The sequence below is a fragment of the Nuphar pumila genome, chromosome 2 (genome assembly GCF_984573655.1).
Source record: "Nuphar pumila chromosome 2, dmNupPumi1.hap1.1, whole genome shotgun sequence".
Classification (NCBI taxonomy): domain Eukaryota; kingdom Viridiplantae; phylum Streptophyta; class Magnoliopsida; order Nymphaeales; family Nymphaeaceae; genus Nuphar; species Nuphar pumila.
The window spans coordinates 7,029,782-7,051,260 of NC_143250.1; the positions used below are offsets into that span (position 1 = coordinate 7,029,782).

Consider the following 21,479-nt stretch of genomic DNA (forward strand, 5'->3'; position numbering starts at 1 on the left):
ACCCAAAAATCGGGGTCAGATCTGGTTTCACCAGGGTCCAAACCAAACCCGACGGGTTGACACACCTACTTGTAGATGTTGGTTGCGACATAAAGATAAGGTTATCTGAAATGCATATCACGTTAATAAGAGGCCTGGCCGTGTTAAATATTAAAAGCTATTCTTTTTAAACAGTATTTCTTTCTAACATTTAAACCTTCTCTAATAAAAATTTTCAATATAAATTAGCGGAATAGTTGAAGATTCTTGTTTTGGGAAATTAATAAAGTCATTTAAGCTTTCACACCTCTTTTTGAAACTTTACCTTCTAGATTTTACCGCCAAAATGAATAGAATAGAAAACATACTGTTTGTCATCCCATCATTTTTGTTTTTGAAAGGGTGGTCATAGCTATCTCAATAAACAGAGAAAGGGGGGGGGGGGGGGGGGGAGGGATGAAACAATTTACCCCAATGGAAAAAATGCACGAAGACCCACAGCGTGATGTTAACATGACAACAAACCAAAATTTGCTGACAAACAACAGACAGACACAAGACAAGCTACAACTCTTAGAAATAGGAACAGTGGCAGGAGCTCCAGTCTCTCAAATATACAACAAATGGCCCCACAATATTCAACAAAAATGATAAGCAGAGCATTTTACAGATTTTCAATCTGAAAGACATGCAAGAGAAATTGATAAGGAATCTTGTGCTCCTGCCATGAATGCCAGAATGCTGCCAAAAAATTGAATCTGATTCTGATTTTGCATTGAAAAGGTTTCACATCAGATTTCATAAACCATCTCCGGTGTCTCCATTCATGAAGCAAAAGGATGTTGTTGGAATACTCAATAAGATCATGGAAAGATTTGTATGGTTGGTGCCAAATAATATCAGCCACCAACCAAACATGCAGTTGATCCTTGTTTGCAGATGTAGTCACGCTTCCTAATCAACCTTACTGAATTGGTAGCTTTTTGTAGGGATTATAAACGCTATGCTCTCCAAATTCACGCCGACCACTGGAAAATATATCATTACAGTTTCAAATCCTTCCCGCAGAAGAAAAGATTTGGTAATAAATCAGTCTTAAATGAAATCTTGAGTGTAAATTATTAAGACAAATGACGTGTGATAATGTTGCACTAAATTGGCTACTACTGGAAAATAGCATCACAAAATGTCCAACTTGACAATTAAAATATTGAAAAGAAAGAGTACAATAACTACACAAATTTATCATTCTTTGAAACTTGCATACTTTCATGCTTTACTAGAAAGCAGATTCTGATAGAATAGCAGAACATCCACATTATCAAGTTCCAATTTGGCTCTCAAGAACTGCAACAAAAATAGTTTTACATGTTAGCACAGTTACCCTTTTAATTAGCCAGGTTTCATGAACCTCTTAGCAAGAGCAATTGCTACTCCTTTATTACTAGTCTCTTTCTCCCTCTCTATCCTTGTATAACATATTACAAATCAAAATATGACCAAAATAAAAAAATCTTTATTTGATTGTTTTCCCTCCTGCACTTGTAATTCCATCAAACCCAGAAATGATCGCATACATATACTAACTTTACAACAACAACTACTAGGCCTTCATCCCAAAACAATTGGGGTCGGCGATATGAACCAAAAAAGAAAATCATTCTGGGTCTTCCACATGAATCCTTCTCCACCAATCATTTCTATCCAATGCCATGTCCTCGGTGAGGTTCAAAGCATTCATATCCTTTCCTATCATCTCCATCCAAGTCTTCTTAGGCCTACCCCGACCTCTTTTAACTAATATATTTTTTCATTTCTCCATCCTTCTAACTGGAGCATCATTAGGCCTTCGTCGAATATGTCCAAACCACCGTAAACGATTCTCTCATCTTATTTTCAATGGATGCAACGCCTACCTTCTTACGTATCTCCTCGTTTCAAATCTTATCTTTTATTGTATTTCCACGCATCCATCTATGCATATGCATCTCAGCTACACTCATTTTTTGAATATGATGTATCTTGGCAGCCCAACATTCCATACCATATAGTAAAGCGGGCCTAATTGTCGCCCTATAAAACTTTCCCTTCAACCGCAATGGCATTCTACGATCGCACAACACTCCAGTTACATATACTAACTTTGTAGCTACAAAATGTTTTAATTTATGTTTCTATCCCAGAGAGAGATATACTAGGGTCTTATGAGGCTAGTATAGTATATTCAAAAAGTATTGTACTCTACTGGATCGTACGATACGATACGTATCGATACTATGGGAAAAAGTGATATGATGCACACTCGTATCGCGATATGTGTATCGTCTCCATATCGGGTGTATCATACAATACCGTCCTTTATCGTACCGTATCATACAATACACCTTTGACGCACTTTAAAAATGGCCGAAACTTGTTTTTTATTTTTTGAGTTTTAAAGACCTCTTGAGGGGCGACTTCTTCATTTGTGTAGAGGTCATTAGAGGGGTATTTACATACCCTGGGAATCGTGACAGTGATTTGGGGGCCGATCCGTGGGCAAAGAAGAGGGCTTCTGTGGTAAGAGTGCATTTTGTTTTTGTTTATGTAATATGAAAAGTATAAGTCTTGTGGCATGTTCTTAATTGCAAGATATTTAATATTTTGCATTGTTCTTGTGAGATAGTTGTTCTTTGATGATATCTTATGTAGCTCGTAGAGACATAAATGTTTCATATATGATTTTATGGTTGTATTTTGTGCAATTCATCATTGTTTCATGTGTTATGTTTTTTTTAGAACTTTTTCTATTTTTTGTGATTTTTCATGAATTTTTTAGAATTTTTGAAAAAAAATTACGATATATGATATGTATCTTATTTTGGTCCTGACCGATACGGGTAACGATACGATACTTACAACCTTGAGTATATTTTCTTATGAGTGGGGAAAGCTCTTCTATTTTGGTTTATGGTCTCTCTTGGATATATGGTTCTTTTGAGAAAGAGCTTGAACTTCAAGAAACAGTAAATAGTAATACAGAAATGTATCTCTAGGAATTAAAATTTTGCTTATATCCATCACCAAAATTCTGTTTAATCTTTTTCCAGCTATATACATATATATTACACACATGCACCATGTAGAAGTACTACAGTATGTAGTTTATCAAATCTGACACCAACTTAAACAATTACATTTGTTTATTCTAAAAATAGAGCACATGGAAGCAACATAGAGAATTCAGATATTATAAAAAAAATGAATGGTTTGTCAATCAAGATGGTTTTTAGATAAGTTCTATGACCATGCTTTCTTAGTTTAAATTGAGCTAGAGAACCAAATAACGTATGATCCATGGTAGGATCTGATTTTGTTGCCTTAAGTATATGTTTTCCTAGTAGCAGAAAACCCATGGTATTCTTAATTTTGAAGCTAAATACAGGGTACAGAAGCAGTACCAACTGAAGCTACATGGATAAAAGAGTCATTTTGACTAGGGGTATCAATGGTTCAGGTTTACCCGAACCCGACCCGTACCAAACACTATAGGGTCCAGGTATGGTGATAAATATGAAGGCCCGATTAAGACCCGGGTCCGGACCCGAAGGGTCCAATTAATACATGAAGCCAGGCATAGTTTGTGAAATTTTATACCAGACCCAAGCCTGACCTGAGTTCCAATTAAGACCCACAAATTTTCAATGTAAAAATGATAAAAAATAGTATTTTACTGGGTATGGTCTGGATCTGGTTCATGTAGTTTTTATCGGGTCCGGGTATGGTTTCTCATATGGTGGGTCCAATTAGACCCTGCGCCGGACCCAAAACCATACCCAAAAATCGGGTCCAGGTCTGGTTCCCCTGGGTCCGAACCAAACCCGACCCGTTGACACCCCTAATTTCGACCAGATTTTTAAAGCTGCATAGTAGCTAAGTTTATTGTGATAATTGAATGCTCTTATATGTCAGTGATTTTATAATGGATGAAAGAACAAAATGAGGGAGTACCACAACAAGGAAAAAAGAAGAGAAAGTTCAAGGGGGCTTAAGGATCTAGAAGCTAGTTTTTGTGAAGATTCACAGGTTAAAAAAAACTACAGGAACTTAAAAGGCATATTATCTACGAGGAAAGAACAGCTTGAGGATATGCATGCATCTATAAGGCCACTCCATGCAGACACTTATTATACAGCTTTGATGTTATTATCATTCTTATGCAATAAATCATTGTAGAATTACATGATCTACCATTTTGTAAGGTTCTCCACACACACACACACACGCAGAGTAAAAGGATGCAGGATCTAGAAGATAGTATGTTTGTGAAGATTCACAGGTTGACTATCAGGTTAAAAAAATACAGGATTTTAAAAGGCACATTGTCTGTGAACAGAAGAAAGGACAGCTTGAGGAAGATAAGCTTGCATCCATAAGGACATTCCATGCAGGCATTATTATATACATCTGTATGTTATTATCATTCTTATGCACTAAAACATTTTAGAAGTACATGATCTACCATTTTGCAAGGTTCCACACAAATGGGCAGTCAAGGCAAGGTATGCCCTCCCTCCCTCAACAAAACAACATTTCTGTACAAATCACTAAAACATTAGAGGAAGAAAAATCAGCCTAATCAGAACAAAAGTACCTGTGCTTTATATCCCAACCAGCTGGCAGGAAGCGAGGGTTAACAGCATCAACAAAGACTTGCCGCCATCTTTGGCAAAACTCGCGGATACCTTCTTCCCCATGGATCTTCATTATAGTTTCCACAACTCTCCTACCGTGATTTCCATGTCCTAACAATGATAACTGTTGGGCATGTTTTGAAGTATAAGGTACATTAGCTGAAAATTCTACAACGTTAAGCTGCTGTGTTATATCAGATCTTTCAATTTCATCCTCACCATTGTTTTCAACAAAAACATTATCTTCCCTCTTAGATGTCCCTTTCAATATACTGTAATTATTAGAGCTTTTAAAAGTTAATGGGTTAATGTCTATCTTGCCGTAGATAGAGAAATTGCTAGCGTGGGTACTCACATCCTTCAGGAGATCCCCATCAACTGATCTATCAAAATCTAAATCATCTGATGCACCACCGTTATTAATCAACTTTTCCTTAGTTGCTGAACTTACAGAAGCACATGTGTCATACTTTGCAGGGGAAGCTTTTTGAGATAACCCTCTTTTTTTCTTTAATCTTCTTCTTTCTTGAGGACTCATACCAATAAGAAGAGAAGTTTCCAGATCTCTCTCTGAAATTTCCCTTCCTCCAAAATACTCTTTTACAACCTAAACGAAGAAATAACAGCTCTGATCAGTTTAAACTTTGTATACAAATATTTCCTTGAGCACACGTCAAACTATCATTTCAGAAAGATTGAACGTGAGGCAGACACGAAAAGCATATAATTGAGGCACATGCAAGAGAGATTCCAGAATTTCACTAAAAATATTCATTATTTTGAGTAATGATAAATGTGCATGAAGAAGTATCAAAATACAGATGCACCTCTAGCACGTGAACATCCACTGCTTCTGCTGGACACTAGCAAGATAGCAAAAAACTTTTACCTCCAATGGATAGTATGATAAGATGACATGCTGGTGTCTAAAATTATGTGCCACCAATAAGGATACTTTAGTAAACCCATAAAGCGACCATAAGGAAACAAAGTCCTCCAAAATATATTCACCCAAACAACAAGAGTGGACACTGAAAGAGTTCCACCAAAACACCAAAGGAATATACAAGCCACCACAAAATGGGCTTACACACAAACACCCACTAAAGGGGCAAAACACAAGGAATAAAATAATATTTTATTGATCAATCTATGCAAGAAGGCTTACATTTGAGAGGGGGTTTCACCCTAATTTATACACACATAAGGGTCTCCTAAGAGAGACATTGGGAGAGTCCCACTGGCTCCAATAGAGCCGTTGGGCTCTCTCTCCAATGCCTTTCCAGCTGAAAGGAAAAGCTGGCTGAAAAAGTAAAAAAAAAAAAGCAAAATAAACTAACCTAGTTACTATTTACTAGTTAGGTACTAACCTAGCATATATATATATACACACACATTTTTAACACCCCCTCAAACTTACGGTTGAATAACCGAAAGTTTGTCCAAAAGAAAATGAAATCTAGGAACAACGAGAGGTTTGGTAAAAAAAGTCCGTCAATTGATATTTTGAAGTGATGTAGGGAAAATCAATAGTGTCATATAGGTATTTCTCTCGTACATAGTGACAGTCTATCTCAATGTGTTTGGTTTGTTCGTGGCAGATCTGGTTGCTAGCAATGTAGATGAAACTTTTGTTGTCACAGCACAGTCTTGATGCTCCTATGCGCGAAACGCTCATGTCGACCAGAAATCTCCTTAGTCAGACCACCTTCATAGTGGTTGTAGTCATAGCTCGATATTTTGTTTTGGTTGAAGAGAGAAAAACCTTTATTGCTTCTTACACCACCATGAGATCTACGAGTCACCTAAAAACACACAAAACCAGTGCTTGAGTGTCGGTTATTTGGATCACCTCTCTAATTAAAATCAGTACAAGCAAGTAAATCTAATAATGAAGAAGCAGACAAGAAAAATCCTCAAAAACTAAAAATTTTATTATATCTAATAACATGCAAAATTGCTCTCATATAAATAGTGGTAGGAGCATGTTGAAACTGGCTCGCTGTGTAAACTGCATACGCAATGTCAGGTCTCGTAATTAAGAGATAGATAGAGCCCCGACAAGTTATTTGTATGGTGTTGGATTTTTAAGTAGTTCCCCATCATCAATCTTCATTTTGACATTTACAACTTCGGGAGTGTCAACCTTCTTATTATCAGAGATACCAGACCTGACAACAATATCCAACGCAAATTTAGATTGAGTCAGCAAATAACCTCTAGAAGAATAAGCAACTTCTATACCAAGAAAATATTTTGAAACCCCAAATCAATTATTTCAAAATGTGTTTTGAGAAGTATTTTAATGTTTTCTACTCACTGTTTATCACCTTCTGTGATGATCATATTGTTCACATAAAAAAGAAAAAGAAGAATACATGTATCAAAAATCTTAACAAACAAAGTTAAGGCAGTTAAACAAGATTAAACTCCAACATCAAGTATAACTTGACTAAACCTATCATACCAAGCTTTTGGAGCATGTTTAAAGCTATACATAGCCTTATCTAAATGAAAAGTCATTCACTTATGAATAATTATACGAGGTAGTGCCTCCATAGAGACTTCTTCAACCAATTTACCATTACGAAATGCATTCTTAACATCCATTTGGTATATAGGTCATTTATTCTCAAAGGCAAGGGCTACTACAGTTCTAACTACTACGGTTCTAACTGTAGTCATGCTAGCAACAGACGCAAAGGTTTCCTCATAATCTATTACATACTCTTAGTAGTATCCCTTGGCAACTAAGCTAGTTTTATACCTTTCAAGGGTTCTATCACTCTTAGTTTTTATCCTATAGACTCATCGACAACCTATGGGTTTCTTTCCTATGAGAATATCTTGCATAGTCCAAGTATTCGCCTTTTCTAAAGCATCTAATTCTACCCTCGCGGCTTCTACCCATTAAGAATATTTCTTTGCTTCAGCATAGTTTGAGGGTTCTATGTAGGAATGTATCAATGCAATATAAGCTTGATACTTACGAACCCATAGGACACAAATTTCTCAAGGGGTTTTGATACTCTCGATGACCTTCTAGTTTGTGTTTCTACATGATTTTTATTAGTATATTTTTCAAGGGCATATGGATGTTAAGAACTAGTATGCTTGGAATATTGAATACAGTTCTGATTTTGAGATTGTTCTTCACTTATCTCATTGTCATGAAATTCTTCTTCACTCATCATATCATTTCTGATATCCTGATCTTCGTCAAGATCAACATCACAATCACCAATCTTTGGAATTAGATCCAACAGAAAAGAATACTCAGTTGTGTCCTTAGAATTTTCAAATCCAAAAAAAAATTTCTTTTCCAAAGAAAGACACATTTCTTGAAATATATAATTTATTATTTTTAAAATCAAAGCATATATAGTCTTTTTTATTATTTGTACATCCCAAAAAGGCACAAAGAATAACACAAAGATAAAGTTTATCATTTTTATCAGTAAATACAAAACATTTGCATCCCAAAACCCTAAGTCTAAAATAATCAGGAGTAAGTTTACAAATTTTTCAAGATAACAGATGGCATTTTGTTAATAAGATAAACTGCGGTCAAAGTGGCTTCAGCCCAAAACTCTTTAGGTACTTGATTTAAGATAAGCAATGGTTTCTATGATATGCCTATGTTTTCTTTCGGCCAAGTTGTTTTGTCGTGGAGTGTAGGGACAAGATTTTTTTTGTGTAATACCATTTGATTTCAAATAATCTTTAAAATCTTTTATTAAAAATCCTCCCCCCGAATCAGTGCGAAAGATAGAAATATCCTTTTGAAGTTTATTTTTGACTAATTTGTGAAATATTTGAAAGTATAAAAAAGCTTCAAATTTATGTTTGATAAAATAAATGCAAGTGTCTAGTAAAATCATCAACAAAGATTATATAATATGGAAACCCACCCTTAGATACAATAAGTGTTGAGCCCCAAACATCTGAATGCACTAACTCAAGCGGTCGTGTAGAGACAAAAGTTTTTTCTTGAAATGGCAATCTTTTCATCTTGCCAAGAATATAATCTTCACATGTAAATTTTTCAAAATTATAAAAAAAAAATCATATTTGGAAAGTGTTGGATTTTGGATACATTAGGATGGCCAAGTCTTTTATGTCATAAATCCAAATTCAGTTTATGAACATTATAACAAAAGGTATTTTTTGGTATTTCCAAACATTTCATGTAGTATAAGCCTCCTTCCCTATGGCTTTGCCCAATCAGCTTCTCTTACTAGCGATCCTGCACTCGACAACAAATAGAAGAGAAGAAAATATTGTACCCATGGTCAAATAATTAAGAGATAGACAAAATATTTAGGTTTAACTTAAGAATATATCTAATTTTTGAAATAAAAAAACCTATTAAAATATTTTTGAAATTTTCTATTCCCTTTATCTCAAGGGATGCCCCATCAGCAATAAAAACATTTGACCTGCTTGAGTTATAACAATCGGATAAGATATCACTATTTGTGAAATGAGGCACCTAAGTCAAGAAGTCAAAGAGTCTTACCGGGGTCAGAGATGCTAACAGAAGAGACGCAACTCAAGTTGACAAAGCTCATTTGAGTACAGGTTGGAGAGCTTTTACAAGTTGAGTCAAAGACATGATCTCAATGTTTGATTCTTGTGTAGCTTTGAGCTCACTTTACTCATGTGCAATCGATGTTACCTTCTTCTCATAGGGCCTCTTTAATTTAGGACAATATGTCTTGACATGTCCCGGTTCACAACAATAATAACAAATAATTTTTTTCTTCTCAAACTCATTGTCTTATTTTCCATAGTTATCATTGCTTGGTTTCCCATAATGTGGTGTTTTGTAAGCATGAATCTGATTTTCCGGCCTAGACACGGCTAGGACTGAATCATCATCTTCTCTAGATGTCTTCTTTTTTAGTCTATTTTTCTCTATACTTAGTTCTTTAATAGTATCTTCAATAGAAAAAAACTTTTCTCCTATAAAGAAGAGCCAATTTGGTAGACTCAAAATCCGGTCTTAGTGCAAAACCCGAGATTTCTTATTTGAAAATATTTCAAATTAATTCAAATTGGGCCTAAATCCATATTTCGGATCTAGGACCCATAAAGGGGTATTTACGCTTAAATGTTTGCGTTATACTAAAATAATTAGTAATAAATTAGAAATATACCTATATGTATGTATATATATTAAGCAAATTCGAGGATCCACTTGGATCCAACTTGCGGATCCATATTTTGGGGGTTAAAATTTTTATGTTTAAAGTGAGATTTAAAATAAATAAAATTTTTAAGTTTTTAAAAGTTTATCCGAGGATCCACAGTGGATCCACTTGAGGATCCATATTGTTTTGGGGCCGGGTTGCGGGTCCCGGGTTCGGACCCGAGCCCCACTCTATGATAGCCCTTTTAAGAGAGAAGGGCAACCCGATAAGGGTTGCCCGATACGTTGTAACAGAAAAGGAAGGGGGGCAGGAGGGGGGTTACGCAGGGCGTAACCGACCTCCCCCCCCATCACGGCTTGAGGAGGGCTAATAAAAGGGAGGATGGGGAGTTAGGGTTTCCCATCCCTCGCCTCTCTCTCTCCACTCAGTCCCCCATCTTTCCCCGTCTCTCTCACTCGCTCGGTGCGCACACGCCGGAAAAAAAAAGGTCGCCGACGAGCAACCAGCAGCCATCAGCCCTCCTCGAGCATCCCTGTCACGACAACAGTGGGGGCGACTCCAGCCAGCCCGGTGCTCCCGCCACGACTGTCTCTGATCGCCGGAAAAGTCATCGGAGAAAGGTACGGTACTTCTAGCGATCTTGGGTGAAGGATCGAACCTGAGTTCGATTTCGGGTAGTGATTTGAGGGGAGGGTCTAGTAATGCCGGAGTTATTCTGAGGATTTGGGGTTCGGTCAACCCTATTTCGGAACCCTAGTTGATTTGTTGGGGGTTTAATATTTTCGGTTAAGGGTTTTTGATTTGGGGATTTTATTCTTCCTGGTAGAAGGGGGGGGGGGGGGGTTTGATGTATGTTAAAGGGGTTAAGACCTCGGTTAATGTATTTGCCTTTGGATTTTTTTTTACTAAGAGAGCTTATGGATTTCTGATGGGGACATATACCTTGAAATCGTGAAACAGGGGCTTTCCCTGTTTTGGTCACCCTGAGCGATTGGATGGGGAATGAAGGTTTATCTTTTTGTTTTGGTTGACCATCCTTATGATAATCGATCTGCATTGTTGATTTTCTGTCATTTTATACATGATATTAGTGAGATTGGTGTAATTAAGTTAAAGTCTTGTGCGGTGAAATATAACTTTTGTAATCTATTTTCTGTGAGATGAAGAATAATAGATGAAATTACAGGTTTCTGGAAATAATTGTACTAGCTCAGTACATTGACTACGTTAGGCTGTTTCCCTTATAGAAAGATTTATGTTGCTTACTTATGTGATGCTGCTGAAGTTCAGTAGATATGTTCACTGTCATTTTTATATAAAAATTTAAAGACAGTTAGTTTAGAATCTACCTGTTATGGTAAATTGAAACTTTAGGGTATTTAGTAGACTCTTGATTTGGAATTGAGGCATGATACATGTAAATTCTGTTTATGGATATCGTTCTTGGTGGAATCAATATAAATTACTTAAGATTTGTTTTGGCAGTTGGCATACATGTTAAAACCTACAGTGCTGCAGCATAGTTATTAGCAGCAGTAAATATAGATTAAGCTTAATTATAAACTGAGAAATTGTGGTGTTAAAATACATTGAATGTATTCAGTTTCTGTGGAGTACTCAAGAATCCAAGAAGTTTCTTTCAGTCGAGTACAAGACCAAACTCATTTTATGACCGAGCTATGATTTTTAAAGAAAAAATTTGTGCTGTGCACCTTGTGAACCGGGCCATAGCAGGCCCAGCTGACCCAGTCAGCTGGGAGCTGGCCTGTAACTTGATTTCTTCAAAAACAAAAAAAAAAGAAAAAAAAAAAAAGAAGGGGAATCCTGGCCATGCCCCAGGCTGGTGCAAGACAGTATGAACGACACTAGTCCCTTGTTGCTTGGTGCAGGTTTCACATTCGAGTTTCATAGCACAAAGAGCTCTAATGTACATATACGCCAAATATAGGTTTAATATGAAAAACATGGAATCTGCACATTTGAACTTGTACTCCTAATTTATGCAATTTCTCAATGGTTTGTGAACTCTCGATTTCTCAATGGTCACCTGTAACTTAATCATGTGTAGTGTTAGGTTCAAAATTTAGTGATTTTAGGAGTATAGTTGTTAAAATGAATATCAGTTAGTGTTACTGGACTACACTAGTATGTGCTGAACAATTTATGTCAATTGAATACCTTAGTGTATGTTGAACAGTTACTAGAAATCGTATACTCGGTGAAATTCTGACTTTCCTACCCTATCATACTAGCGTACCCTGTTAACCTTTGATTTGACATAGTTTAGCTGTATTGCAACAGTATGACCTGCCTTTGCCATATTGATTTTTATTGCACCATCATAAATTGCTTCCACAGCTCTAACTTTCTTGAAACAGTAGGAAGTGACTTCACGTGATTAAAATAACATTGACTATTGGATTTTTGTATTAGGTTACACCAGATCGTTTACTTTTCCCTACTTATGAATATTTGATATAGCTTCCCTTGAATGTCTTGTACTATTAATATGATTGCAAAGTTTGTTTGGTGGAGGTGCATACATGAGGTGAATGCGTGCAGCCCTGACATATAAATTTCTAAATCCGGTTTATATGCTTGTGTGTGGGTAATAACTCATGCTATGAATGAAAGGTTTTATGTATCCACATTATGGGACATGTTTAATTATCATGCATGAATGATTTGGTTTAAAGTGCATGGGCATATATGGGATCGAAGTCTATTGGCATACATAAATATCCTCATGAAACTATGGATGAATGCATGTGTGTTAAGTGATTACATGAAAGCACTTACACATGAATGGTTACACATGCTTATGACTGCGAAAGCTCATGTACATTGTTAAAATGGTATGAATGAATGTGCATTTGGAATTATGTTGGTGTAATTGCATACATTGCAAGTTATGGTTTTTGCATACAATGCATCGATGGCCAAATTGGACCATCATCGGCCTGGAGAGCCATGGGTTGGGTTTTCTTTTATATATGTTTTTAACTGCATCACGGAAACCACATTAGATGGTTTGGCACTTTACTACACTGTTCTAGTGGTTTATACGGGCTGGAGTCCCGAATGGGTCCCTGCAAGAGAGGATGCGGGGTTTTCACTTTACTTTTGCATATGTGTGGCAAACTTAAAGAAAGAACTTTAAATAAAGATAATGAATAAGAACAGTGTAATATACATTCTGGGATATCTCATCTGGAGTATGAGAATCTTAGTTATCCGGTCTTGGGGAGACTGTGAGGATACAAAAACTCCGTGTGCGTTGTTGCCCCTGAACCCGATATTGAGGTTCTTCTCCTGACCACGGTTTTAGGGAGAACCCGCCACTTTACCCGGGAGTGGTGTGTTAGTCACAGTTGTGAGTTTATGGTACCAAGGAAGTGGCACTTGTGGGCGTGGGGTGTCCCTTGTGTCCCCGACATTAGATGTGGAGGTCTAATGTTCCGATGGATGGTGTTGTTTCCTGATATCGGTCGAGGGCTAAGTTGGAACCCAGTAATAAAATACAAATTGTGTGTTAAGTTACCCTGGGAACCTACTTGACCTCGGGGTTTGTACCCGTTTGGTGTATCTGCGGGCCACGGTAATTAAAAAGAGAAACTTAAAGATGTGTGCATCTAATAGGGCATGCATATGGAAAGATGGAACTTAAATGAAAGATAACAGAAGAAATCATGCATTGCACATAATCATGCATTTTTCTGTTATGCATTAGATCATGCATGTTTGAATCATTCTTGACAACATGACATCATTTGGTGGCAGCATACGCTTTACTTCGTGAAATCATGCTAAAAGGTTGGTTATTTAGTTGTTGATATATGACACTGTTTACTGTTATTGATTGGTGAGTAAATGAAATCATTGGTAGTTATGAAAATTTAGATGTTGAAAATTTTATATCTACACTCACTCAAATCACTACATGAAATCTTATCCATGTTCTTTCTCTCATCTGGTTTCTTTAGAAGTAGCTGTGCTCAGAATTTCGGTTCTGACACCCTACTTTGTTGGTTTTTCACAGGAAATGGTGAACAGTGAAGTTGAACATGCATCTGGGGATGGATGAGTTATACTTGGACTTGTCAGCTTCAGTAGAGGATATTGTGACTCATTCTTTTGTCTTTCAGTTCTTTTAAATTCTGCAATTGTTACTTTACTTTCAGTTGAAGAAAACTTTGTCTTTGAAATTTTATTACTCATTAATAAAAGAGTTTTAGTTGGTTGATATGGATGATAATTGCAACTTCGTTTGTGGTGTGTGGTTATCCAACTGAAATTGGAACTGTAGGGATCCCAGGTCTCTGAGAAGTTTTCCGCAACTCTTAAAAAAAAAAAATCCGCATTTTTCAAATGTAGGAGTTGGGGTTGTTACAGGTTTGGTATCAGAGCCACCACAAAGACTTGCAATTTTATCATCTTGGAGTATTAAATTTTTATTTTTGGTATATGAGTCCTGTCCTGAAGCATCGACAAGTGTGACTCGTCCTCCAGAGCAGTCTTCTTCACTGGTATGTTGCTTAATACTTTTGCTTACTTTATATAAGTCCTGTGTGATTATGTTACTTAAAAGTTAATGTTCTTTGGTGTGAATTAAAAGTCTGATGTGATTCGGGAACGAATATTGTTCATGATCAACCCTAAAGGGGTAGTGTCCATAATAGTCTAATTTGAAAAGGTGGTGCATTGTAGATGTCGCACTATACCCGTAGAGGCGCTTCGTCTTCTACTGCTGCTCCCACGAACTTGCAGGAGGAAAGAGATTTCATGATGGAGACCATCAATACCCTGACAGAGACTATGGCGGCACAAGCTGCACAAACGGCCCAAGCAGCACAGGCTGCACAGGCAGCCGTGCAGGCAGCGACTCGTGACCCTCCGGTCAACATCGTTCCAACGCAGGTGGCGTTTCGTTCGAGAGGTTTCTGAAGTTGGACCCGCCTTCCTTTTCAGGAAAGGCAGACCAGGAGGCTGCCGAGAGATGGGTCGAGGAGATTGAGCGGGTGTTTGACGTCTTACTTGTCCCTGAGGAGAGAAAGACACCCTTTGGCACGTACCGCTTAAAGGGCGATGCCATGAACTGGTGGGACACCCTGCGAAGGGTGAAATTTGCTGATTGGGATGAGATTCCTTGGGAGACGTTCAGGGAGGAGTTTCTGGACGCCTACTTTCCCCCTTACGCCGAGGAGCAGATGCAACAAAGGTTCCTCGATCTTACTCAGGGGACCATGAGTCTAGTGGAATACACTACTAAGTTCCGGAGTCTTGAGAAGTATAGCCCAAACCTCTTCAAGAATGAGAAGGCAAGGGCGGCTAGATTCGTGCGTGGACTGAAAGATGGGTTAAGGACTCGTGTGCTCGGGGGTCGTCCTTCTACCCTGGCCGAGGCGATCGAGTCGGCCACCGTACTGACCGAGGACTGGGAACGATCCAAAGGTGGTTTTCAGAAGAAGGGTGGCAGCGGAGGAGGTTCTTCAGGCGGGACCAGGAAGAATCCTCCAGCAGGAGGGGGAGTGCAGAACGGGAAGAAGCAGCGGACCTGGGACGGGCGACAGCAGGGCGCGCAACAGGGCCAACCTCAGCCGCGGAGACAACAGGGGAAGGCCCAACCGGCATGTCGCAGATGTGGCAAGAATCATCCATTAGGTTTTTGCCCATCGTTTAAGGGGGTATGCTACCAGTGCCAACAGCCAGGGCACATTGCCCCCTTCTGTCCGAACAAGCCTGCGTTTCCGGGTGGACAGCCGCAACAACCACAGCAGCGGAGGCCTCAACAGCAGCAGGGTCAGCGCAAGACCAATGGACGGGTCTACGCAGCGACAGCAACCTCCCAGGATGATCAGGCTGATCTGATCGAAGGTATATTCTTAGTCGCCGAACACTTTGCACGTGTTATGTTTGATTCGGGTGCAACACACAGCTTTATTTCCTCTTCGTTTGCAAAGTTGCTTGATTTGGTTCCATCTAGCCTCGAAAGGGCTCTTGATGTGATGTCACCTATGGGTGCATCCTCTTCCTGCGGGAAGTATTTTCCGTCCGTAGGCGTGGTGATAGAAGGCCATGAGTTGTCGGCCGATTTGGTCATTTTGGATATGACATTCTATGATGTCATCTTGGGCATGGACTGGTTGTTCAAGCATAATGCGACCCTCCAGTGTCGAGGCAGGAAGGTAATCTTGGAGCACCCCAAGTTATCGGCATTATTGTGCCATTCGACGAGACCAACCGATGGGGTGAAGATCGTGTCAGCTTTGAAGGTCTCCAAGTACCACAAGAAGGGTTGCATGGTATTCTTGGCCAGTGTTTCTGCTCAAGACAGTCAGGCGCCGTCATTGGAGCAGTTAGACGTTGTCCGCGAATTCCCGGATGTTTTTCCTGAGGATTTGCCGGGTTTGCCTCTGCATCGAGAAATTGAATTCTCGATCGAGCTAGTGCCTGGTACAGCACCAGTTTCACGCGCTCCGTATCGCATGGCACCTGCTGAGTTAAGGGAACTGAAAAAGCAGTTGTAGGAGCTTCTTGACAAAGGATTTATTAGACCGAGTGTATCCCCTTGGGGTGCCCCGGTCCTCTTTGTTAAGAAGAAGGATGGTTCAATGCGACTTTGTATTGACTACCGCATGTTGAATCAAGTGACGGTGAAGAACAAATACCCTTTGCCTAGGATCGATGATTTGTTTGATCAGTTGAGAAGGGCCAAGGTGTTCTCGAAAATCGATCTTCGTTCAGGATATCATCAGCTGAGGATTAAAACCGAAGATATTCCTAAGACAGCGTTCAGGTCCAGATATGGGCATTATGAATTTCTAGTGATGTCATTTGGACTTACAAATGCCCCTGCGGCATTTATGGATCTGATGAACCGGGTTTTCAGGTTGTGGCTGGATTCTTTTGTCATCGTGTTCATAGATGACATTCTGATATATTCGGAGAGTGTGGAAGATCACCGAGAGCATTTGCGACTCGTACTGCAGACACTGAGAGAACATCAGTTTTATGCTAAATTCTCAAAGTGTGAGTTTTGGATCGATAGGGTGATGTTTCTTGGTCACGTGATATCCGAGAGAGGTGTAGAGGTTGATCCAGCAAAGGTGGAAGCCGTTTTGTCATGGGAACAACCGAAGACGGTGACAGACATTAGGAGTTTCTTGGGATTGGCGGGTTATTATCGTCGATTCATTCAAGATTTCTCGCGTATAGCGGCTCCGATGACTCGGTTGTTGCAGAAAGGAGTAAAGTTCGAATGGTCCTCTCGCTGCGAAGACAGTTTCCAAGAGTTAAAAAAAAGGTTGACCACAGCGCCGGTGTTGACATTGCCTTCCGGGGCGGGTGGTTTTGTGGTATATAGTGATGCGTCAGGGACCGGACTGGATTGTGTCCTTATGCAACATGGAAATGTCATAGCATACGCTTCCCGACAGCTAAAGGTGCATGAGAAGAATTATCCCACACACGACTTGGAGTTAGCGGCAGTAGTATACGCGCTGAAGATTTGGCGCCACTACCTTTATGGAGAAACGTTTGAGGTCATGTCTGACCACAAGAGCCTCAAGTATATCTTCACCCAGAGGGACCTGAATTTGAGGCAACGTAGGTGGTTGGAATTCCTAAAGGATTACGACTTCTCCATCGCTTACCATCCGGGTAAGGCGAATGTGGTGGCTGATGCGCTTAGTAGAAAGGCGTCAATCACAGCAGCTAGCTTAATTGGACGCAGTTGGAATCTAGTCGAGGAGTTCGTACAATGGCAACCTTTTTCTGACGACTCCGAACGCATCCTTTGTGCCGGGATGCAGGCCCGACCAGAGATCATAGATCGAATTGAGGAACTCCAATCAGAAGATCCGGACTTTGAAAAGTTGTGCGAAAGTGCTCAGAAGCCAGAAGCGCAGTTTCGCCGGGAGGAGGGCGGAACCATTATGTTTGGGGACCGATGGTGGGTTCCAAAAGCGTTACGGGAAGAGCTGATAGTGAAGCTTACAAGTCAAAGTATTCTGTTCACCCTGGTTCCACCAAGATGTTCAAAGATCTTCAGAGGACGTACTGGTGGAATGGGATGAAACGGGACATCGCGGAGTTCGTATCTCGGTGTCTTACTTGCCAACAAGTGAAGATTGAACACCAGAGACCGGGTGGACTTTTGCAGCCTCTTGAGATTCCAGAATGGAAGTGGGATGATATCTCAATGGACTTTATCGTAGGGCTGCCTAAGACCCGACGACAACGAGATGCTATATGAGTGATTGTGGATCGGTTGACAAAGAGTGCTCATTTTCTTCCGATCAGGATCAGTCAAAGTTTGGAGAGTTTGGCCGATCTCTACGTAGAAGAGATTGTTAGGCTTCACGGAGTGCCTCGTTCGATAGTGTCAGATCGGGATCCGAGGTTCACATCTCGATTTTGGCGCCAGCTTCAGAAAGCCCTTCGCACTACTTTGAAGTTTAGTACTGCTTTCCATCCGCAGACAGACGGGCAGTCAGAGCGAACGATTCAGACGCTCGAGGACATGTTGAGAGCGTGCGCTTTGGATTGGGCCGGTGATTGGGACAAACATGTGAAGCTTGCAGAGTTTTCTTATAACAATAGCTTTCATGCTAGTATTGGTATGGCCCCGTATGAAGCACTGTATGGTCGACCGTGTAGATCTCCGGTTTGTTGGGATGAGGTTGGAGTAAGAGCAGTAGAGTCTCCAGAAATCGTTCAGCACTATGCGGATCAGGTACGTTTAATTCGACAAAGGTTGATTGCAGCTCAAAGTAGGCAAAAGAGTTATGCCGATCAGCGGCGTAGAGAGCTCAGTTTTGAGGTAGGCGATCACGTGTTTGTTCGAATCTCGCCTACGAAAAGTATCTTCCGGTTTGGGAAGAAAGGCAAGTTGAGTCCTAGGTATGTTGGACCCTTCGAAGTTCTTGGACGTGTCGGAGAGACTGCGTATCGAGTAGCCCTTCCTCCTCAGTTCTCGCAGATTCACGATGTTTTTCATGTCTCGATGTTGAGAAAGTACGTGCCTGACCCCTCACACGTAATTCACTATGAGGCGATCGAGGTACAACCTGACTTAACAACGGACGAGAAGCCGATAGAGATTGTGGAACGCCAGGAAAGGGTACTGCGCAGTAGGACGATTCCATTCGTAAAGGTGCGTTGGCAGCATCATGGGCTAGATGAATGCACTTGGGAGCCTGAGGCGGATATGCATCAACACTATCCTCTTTTATTTGGTACGTGCTAATTTCGCGGACGAAATTCTTTTAACGGGGTAGAGATGTAAAACCCGAGATTTCTTATTTGAAAATATTTCAAATTAATTCAAATTGGGCCTAAATCCATATTTCGGATCTAGGACCCATAAAGGGGTATTTACGCTTAAATGTTTGCGTTATACTAAAATAATTAGTAATAAATTAGAAATATACCTATATGTATGTATATATATTAAGCAAATTCGAGGATCCACTTGGATCCAACTTGCGGATCCATATTTTGGGGGTTAAAATTTTTATGTTTAAAGTGAGATTTAAAATAAATAAAATTTTTAAGTTTTTAAAAGTTTATCCGAGGATCCACAGTGGATCCACTTGAGGATCCATATTGTTTTGGGGCCGGGTTGCGGGTCCCGGGTTCGGACCCGAGCCCCACTCTATGATAGCCCTTTTAAGAGAGAAGGGCAACCCGATAAGGGTTGCCCGATACGTTGTAACAGAAAAGGAAGGGGGGCAGGAGGGGGGTTACGCAGGGCGTAACCGACCTCCCCCCCATCACGGCTTGAGGAGGGCTAATAAAAGGGAGGATGGGGAGTTAGGGTTTCCCATCCCTCGCCTCTCTCTCTCCACTCAGTCCCCCATCTTTCCCCGTCTCTCTCACTCGCTCGGTGCGCACACGCCGGAAAAAAAAAGGTCGCCGACGAGCAACCAGCAGCCATCAGCCCTCCTCGAGCATCCCTGTCACGACAACAGTGGGGGCGACTCCAGCCAGCCCGGTGCTCCCGCCACGACTGTCTCTGATCGCCGGAAAAGTCATCGGAGAAAGGTACGGTACTTCTAGCGATCTTGGGTGAAGGATCGAACCTGAGTTCGATTTCGGGTAGTGATTTGAGGGGAGGGTCTAGTAATGCCGGAGTTATTCTGAGGATTTGGGGTTCGGTCAACCCTATTTCGGAACCCTAGTTGATTTGTTGGGGGTTTAATATTTTCGGTTAAGGGTTTTTGATTTGGGGATTTTATTCTTCCTGGTAGAAGGGGGGGGGTTTGATGTATGTTAAAGGGGTTAAGACCTCGGTTAATGTATTTGCCTTTGGATTTTTTTTTACTAAGAGAGCTTATGGATTTCTGATGGGGACATATACCTTGAAATCGTGAAACAGGGGCTTTCCCTGTTTTGGTCACCCTGAGCGATTGGATGGGGAATGAAGGTTTATCTTTTTGTTTTGGTTGACCATCCTTATGATAATCGATCTGCATTGTTGATTTTCTGTCATTTTATACATGATATTAGTGAGATTGGTGTAATTAAGTTAAAGTCTTGTGCGGTGAAATATAACTTTTGTAATCTATTTTCTGTGAGATGAAGAATAATAGATGAAATTACAGGTTTCTGGAAATAATTGTACTAGCTCAGTACATTGACTACGTTAGGCTGTTTCCCTTATAGAAAGATTTATTTTGCTTACTTATGTGATGCTGCTGAAGTTCAGTAGATATGTTCACTGTCATTTTTATATAAAAATTTAAAGACAGTTAGTTTAGAATCTACCTGTTATGGTAAATTGAAACTTTAGGGTATTTAGTAGACTCTTGATTTGGAATTGAGGCATGATACATGTAAATTCTGTTTATGGATATCGTTCTTGGTGGAATCAATATAAATTACTTAAGATTTGTTTTGGCAGTTGGCATACATGTTAAAACCTACAGTGCTGCAGCATAGTTATTAGCAGCAGTAAATATAGATTAAGCTTAATTATAAACTGAGAAATTGTGGTGTTAAAATACATTGAATGTATTCAGTTTCTGTGGAGTACTCAAGAATCCAAGAAGTTTCTTTCAGTCGAGTACAAGACCAAACTCATTTTATGACCGAGCTATGATTTTTAAAGAAAAAATTTGTGCTGTGCACCTTGTGAACCGGGCCATAGCAGGCCCAGCTGACCCAGTCAGCTGGGAGCTGGCCTGTAACTTGATTTCTTCAAAAACAAAAAAAAAAGAAAAAAAAAAAAAGAAGGGGAATCCTGGCCATGCCCCAGGCTGGTGCAAGACAGTATGAACGACACTAGTCCCTTGTTGCTTGGTGCAGGTTTCACATTCGAGTTTCATAGCACAAAGAGCTCTAATGTACATATACGCCAAATATAGGTTTAATATGAAAAACATGGAATCTGCACATTTGAACTTGTACTCCTAATTTATGCAATTTCTCAATGGTTTGTGAACTCTCGATTTCTCAATGGTCACCTGTAACTTAATCATGTGTAGTGTTAGGTTCAAAATTTAGTGATTTTAGGAGTATAGTTGTTAAAATGAATATCAGTTAGTGTTACTGGACTACACTAGTATGTGCTGAACAATTTATGTCAATTGAATACCTTAGTGTATGTTGAACAGTTACTAGAAATCGTATACTCGGTGAAATTCTGACTTTCCTACCCTATCATACTAGCGTA

General features: G+C 39.8%; 1 protein-coding gene across 1 annotated transcript in view; it reads right to left on the minus strand.

The window, feature by feature from the left end:
• Nucleotides 1-473: 473 nt before the first annotated feature.
• The window catches only part of LOC149844615 (Polynucleotidyl transferase, ribonuclease H fold protein with HRDC domain-containing protein), a 76,944-nt gene continuing 55,938 nt past the window's right edge, over nucleotides 474-21,479 (minus strand). The window contains exons 11-12 of the mRNA XM_089994944.1: nucleotides 4,613-5,259; nucleotides 474-1,007 (exon numbers count right to left, since the gene is read on the minus strand). Coding sequence (XP_089851070.1) covers nucleotides 944-1,007; nucleotides 4,613-5,259 — 711 coding nt within the window. The 3' untranslated portion in view covers nucleotides 474-943. The remainder of the gene's footprint in view (nucleotides 1,008-4,612; nucleotides 5,260-21,479) is intronic.